This window comes from Drosophila innubila, chromosome X (genome assembly GCF_004354385.1).
Source record: "Drosophila innubila isolate TH190305 chromosome X, UK_Dinn_1.0, whole genome shotgun sequence".
In the NCBI taxonomy this organism is placed as follows: domain Eukaryota; kingdom Metazoa; phylum Arthropoda; class Insecta; order Diptera; family Drosophilidae; genus Drosophila; species Drosophila innubila.
The window spans coordinates 33,779,735-33,785,284 of record NC_047626.1 but is presented as its reverse complement, the minus strand read 5'-3'; the positions used below and the strand labels follow the sequence as shown (position 1 = coordinate 33,785,284).

The following is a 5,550-nucleotide window of genomic DNA, read 5'->3' as shown; positions in this document are numbered from 1 at the left end:
TAAGGGCCGAAATATACTTTATGAGTCGAAGATGTCTCCATCTTCCTGTTACACACTTTCAAACAAATTATTGCAATAAATCTCATATTTAAAAGTAAACTAGGATCGCGTTAAGCCAATATCAAAAATTCGCAGTCACATTTTGACTCGCATTACATATAATTTGATTTTGTTCATTAAAATATATTTCTTTTGTTACAAGTTCAGTTTTAAACTCTTAATTTTAGCTGTAAGTAGGTAGCTCATTTACGGTGCAGACCGCCGCCAGGACGAAACATACTGCTTGTTAGGGCCGATATATTAGCGGAACTCTTTTTTACCTCATCAATTGCATGAAACAAGCGCTGTGGATCGGTGAGAAACCAAATCCACAAGAGTTTGCTGAAGCGCCAAAGCTTTTCTTGATCCTAATGTGATAGAGTAAAGATGATATCAAATTTGGATCTTTTTTTTACAGACTTACCATACGATTCCTGATTGATTCCATGAACTGAGTGCGCAAATTTCGAACCGTCTCTTCAAAACGCTGCTGTTGCTGCATAATATTGAACATCGAACATAAATATTGAGTATTCTCAAATAAGGGCTGCTCTAGTGGCGAGTCGAAGACAAACGGGCGTAGATTTTGCTCCAGATGCTTGCTTTAAAATAATATACAAAATAAAATGTATGTATACTACATTGTACATCATGCACACACGAACAATAATGAAATTTGAATTTTACAAAATGTATGTTACTTACAGACCGGCCAGCTGCTCGTGCACATAACTTTGTGGCTTAGTATTCAGCATGCTCTCAAGCGCATAAACCAAAAGTCGACCAAACTTTTTGTATTCATAGAGACAACTCTTAGCCTCAGTGGAGGGAATGTTCTGACCGAGATGCGAAGACAATTGACTCGATAATTGATGCAGAAACTGTTCACAGATATATTTGGGACTTGCTTTCAGTGAGAGTGAGCGCATTGATTGGACTCGTTGCCAACACGCCTGTGCTTGAGTACAGAGATTTATGGAGCTGTCGGTACAGTTCCTTTTTTTTTCCTTTTTTTCCAAATCAAACTGTATTGCTATCCATATCAATTCTGCGTTTGATAGTGCACTCGAAATGACACTTGCAAGCTGCTTGTCATTTTCGCATCGACGCACTGCTCGCTCCAATTTCTGCGTTGTATTTTCGTAGAGTACAAGCTCAATACGTTGCTGTGTGTGCTGCTGTACATGTAAAGTTAGAGTGTTTAGCAGCGTTTCGTGGGTGTTCTTAAAATGGTTCTCGTTGAGAACTTGCAAATCATGTGCTTCGCGCGCCATATCGACTAGGCTGATGCAGTGAATTTGATTGAGGCTTATGTGATCAATCATTGCTTGGGTGGCCTTTACTTTAGCTTTTTCCTTTGTATATGCGAGTGTGTAATGCTGAATCCTACAATATATATAATGTAATATATTTAAATACTATAAACACAAAACAACCTCTACACGTCTAGTGAAATATGCATATTCCAGCCCTAAAATTTCTGATATCCAATTTTGTGGCGAAAAAAATAAAGTTTAATCGGGCCTGCTCCGAATTCCGAAAACGAGTGGAATTGCCGCAAATCGAGTTGATTGCTGTTCCGAATTCCGCAAATCGACAAGAATTGTCGTTTTTGAAACGTGTGCTGTTGAGCGACAGGAATCAAAAGTAAATGCTACAAAAAGCATTAAAATAATTCCCTAAAACAATAAACAGAAAATTCAAATAACCTTGAACATTTTCAGAATCGTTTAATATCACTACTTCAACTGTTTAAAGTTGAAGAGTATTTTAAATGAATTTTTTTTATAAACATCCATAAAATATTGCATACAACACAAAATCGAGCGGCAATGACTAAACCGATCTGCTCTGAATTCCACTTTACTTTTTGTTATCAATGCTAGAGTTGCTTCAATTGATAAATAAAATTTAGCTTCTATGTGCTATATTTAACATGAAATATTTAAAATTAATTTTCAAAAATAGTTTTAAGTAATTCTAATCGGATTTAAGAGAAAAATTGAGGATTGAATGTTTTTATTTTTGAATTCATGACATTGCCGGCATTTTGCAGAATTAAATTAGCAATTTATATTATCTACACAATTTCTATTTCTTCATTGGCTAAAACAGCTGATACGGTCGGTGACTTACTGCTATTGAAACGTTTTCGAAACCGAGATCGAAAAGTAAAAACAAGTCCATTTCGATCTGAATTGAGAGCAGCAAATAGTTAAATGTTCGTTTTCGTTTCATTTTTACTTTTTGAAAACGTTTGGAACAGGCCTGAATATATAAACTTTAAATAATTTATATATATTAATAAATTTTCTGATATCCAATTTTGTGACGAAAAATATAAAGTTTAATCTAAAAATTTTAAATTATAATATAAATTAATAAAAAAAAAAACACGAAAATTCGCATTCTGCACTGTGAGAAAAAAGGGTGAGCTTCTTTGTACACAAAAATTACTTTTTGCGCAGTGCCGAATGTCAATTTTCGCTTTTTTTTTTATTAATTTATATTTTTATTTAAAATATTTAGATTAAACTGAATTTTGTTCGTCACAAAATTGGATATCAGAAATTTTGGGGCTAGAAATTGCTCTCGTCACTAGACTTGTACCTCGTGTAGAGGTTTTTTTTTTGGGATATCAGAAATTTTTGCAATTGCTTTTGCTTTTGACATTGTAACTTTATCATTAATGCATGCAAATAGTAAAATATATAAATTTCGTTGTTGAACGTATTTCATATTTAAGAAATTTTTTTCTTTAATTATAAAGAAAAACTAGGGGGCTCCGCCCTCTTCTCGCGTTGCTACAGCCGAGCATACTTTACTGTCGGAGACCCTGTACTTACTATGAAAAAAAAAGTTTTTCATACTGAGACTTGGAATGCCCGATATGACAGCTATATGATATAGTGGTTCGATTAGAATCAACTTTGGTCAGGATATACATAATATATATATAATATAATTAATAATATCTATAATTCTAACTTAATTGCATATTCTATTAGTTTGGTTACGATATCTCGTAAAACAAAAAAGTATTTCATACGAAGACTTAATATTGGACCGATCGGTCCTATGACTGCTATATGATATAGTGGTCCGATTTAAATCAACTTTGGTCAGGATATATAAAACCATGTTAAATCCATATTGTATTAGTCTGGTCAAAATTTCTCATAAAACAAAAAAGTTTTTCACAGTAAAACTTGATTTTCGCCCGATTGGTCCTATAACAGTTATGTGATATAGTGGTCCGATAAGAACTAACTTCGGTCAGGATTTTTAAAACTAACTTAAATGCATATGCTATCAATTTCGTTAAAATATCTCACTAAACAAAAAAGTTGTTCATACTAAAACCTAACTTTGACCCGATCGGTCCTGTGACAGCTATATGATATAGTGGTGCGATTTGAACCAACTTTGGTCAGGATATATTGTGGTTGAGATATCTCATAAATCCAAAAAGATTTTCGTACTAAAACGTGATTTTCGACCGATAGAAAAATGTATTTATTCACTTAACAGGTCATATCTTCCAAACACCTCAACTAAAATTTATGTTTCATATACTAAAAAACGCTAAATTGTACTTACTACTACATATTTAACAGAAACCGTTAGAGCCGTTTTGTCAGAAATCGCCAAAATGTAAGCTTAAAAACATTATTTCACCTTTAAAATGTTACCTAAGTACTTTAGAAAATAGTTTAAAGGTACGCCTAAAAGCCCTCAAACACACCTTCCCAATGATATATAGAACATATCTGTCGCTTCTATGGTTTGAAATTTTAGCGGGAATTAGCGATTTTCCGCTAAACTAGCGGTTTTTTTAAAAAGTCGTAGAACAAACATTGCTAGATTTTTGAAAAGGAATAAATCCCCAGCATTACATCTAAGCTTCTTTAGCTTTTTGATGCAAACAGACAAGCAATTTTTTCATCTCATTTTGAGAAGTCCACTAAAAATTTCAAAATTATTTATCTTTTAAACCAATTGTCGGATTTGGGTGATCGAGGTATCAATAGACGCGTATTTTTAATTCGATTTTTCAAAAAAAGTAAATAAAAAATTTTACCAAAAAGCCCCAACGGCTTCATAAGCTGCAATCATTAAAATTTCTCCCCTCACACTTACACCCTCGTATCTCATGACCCAGGTGAGTTAGAAAAAGTTTTAGTTTGCCATTTTGTAGGTTAGGACTAAACCTTTCGATAGGTATATAACTCGATCTGATCGGACAGTCGTAGCAAATTTTCCAACTTAGCTGTATATATTGTTAGTCGCCTTTCGTCCCCTTCGTGATGCTTTCGTCACTAACGCGAACTGCCGTCTGCAGTGATAGCTAGTCGCCTTTCGCATCCTTCGTGCTGCTTTCGTCACTAGCGCGAACTGGCGTCCGCAGTGATAATGTATACCATACTTACGACTTTTGTAAATTTTCCAGGTTAAAGTTGACTTTTTGCATATCTCCTTCAATGCCCTCGAAATCGGAATACTTCAGTATTTTAAAATTGTCCTTCATGAAGAGGTTAAAGTGCTGCATGAATGATTCGCATTTGTGGAAGTACTGCTCTAATGGTAGCTGGTGCATAAACACCGGTGGAATTTGCTGTGTGGTGAAACCATTATTAGCCCCCTCACTAAGTTTAAAGTTCTCACGCTGCACTTCCTCCAATTGGCGAGCTTTGGTTTGGCACTCGGTGATTAGTTCCATTTCCGCATTGTGTAAAGGCAAAGATGCGCAATCCAAGTCGATCAAAATATTATTAAGACTGTGCTTTGTGTTCCTTTAACAAGATTGAATTCTGGAAATGTGTCGGGTCGCTAGTTATTAATTATTGCTTACTGCATATCATCCAATAGTGTCAAGTAATCGTATGTTCCTTCCTCGATCACTTCTATATCTGCTATGCGCGCGTCCAAATCTGTTGATGTGCATTTTAGTAGGCCACAGTTATTGGACTCGATCTGATGAATCTTCAATAACCGCTCCGAGTCCTGAAACCACTCGCCGCGCTGTTGCATTTCATCACGCTCTAACATTTCTTGCTCTGTGAAAATATTTAAGTCGGTAATATTCTCCGATAAAAAGTTGAACATTTTTTCAAACTGTTCGTCGTATATTATCCATTGATTGGAGCTGTCGAAACCAAGTTTCTTCAGCATCTCCGAGTTCTACAAAAGATGCAATAGGTAATTATCCGTGAAAAAACACAAAAACTTACTTACGTTTAGCAATTCGCCCATAGTAAAATATCTAAAAACAAATATATTTATATATATTAACTCAATGAAAAGATGAAAACCGCGCTCATAAAACAAAACAGTAGAGTTGTGGCGTTTTGATAAGAATAAGTTCAATTGAACGGGTCGTTCAAATGGACGTTAGAGTTTGTTCAGTCATACATGCACTATATCGTTCATTTCGTTCACTTGGTCAATAAAATTTAAATTGCTTTGTTTTGTGGGGTATTCCTGAAAAATATAAAGAAGATATTTAATTAA

At 34.5% G+C, this 5,550-nt stretch overlaps 1 protein-coding gene across 1 annotated transcript; it reads right to left on the bottom strand.

The window, feature by feature from the left end:
* Window positions 1-5,292, bottom strand: LOC117783685 (augmin complex subunit dgt3). The gene is made up of 6 exons (XM_034621216.1): window positions 5,275-5,292; window positions 4,892-5,220; window positions 4,470-4,832; window positions 745-1,425; window positions 464-641; window positions 1-407 (listed from the first exon to the last, which is right to left on the bottom strand). Exons 1-6 carry the CDS (start codon window positions 5,290-5,292, stop codon window positions 243-245), a joined length of 1,734 nt encoding a protein of 577 aa, XP_034477107.1. The 3' UTR covers window positions 1-242.
* Window positions 5,293-5,550: the final 258 nt, after the last annotated feature.

Bases quoted from the DNA above. Each gene is read 5' to 3' on its own strand.
- LOC117783685 (XM_034621216.1), bottom strand. The intron at 642-744 runs GTAAGTAACATA...ATTATTTTAAAG, and splicing joins CACGAGCAGCTGGCCGGTCT to CAAGCATCTGGAGCAAAATC. The intron at 408-463 runs GTAAGTCTGTAA...CTATCACATTAG, and splicing joins AATCAATCAGGAATCGTATG to GATCAAGAAAAGCTTTGGCG.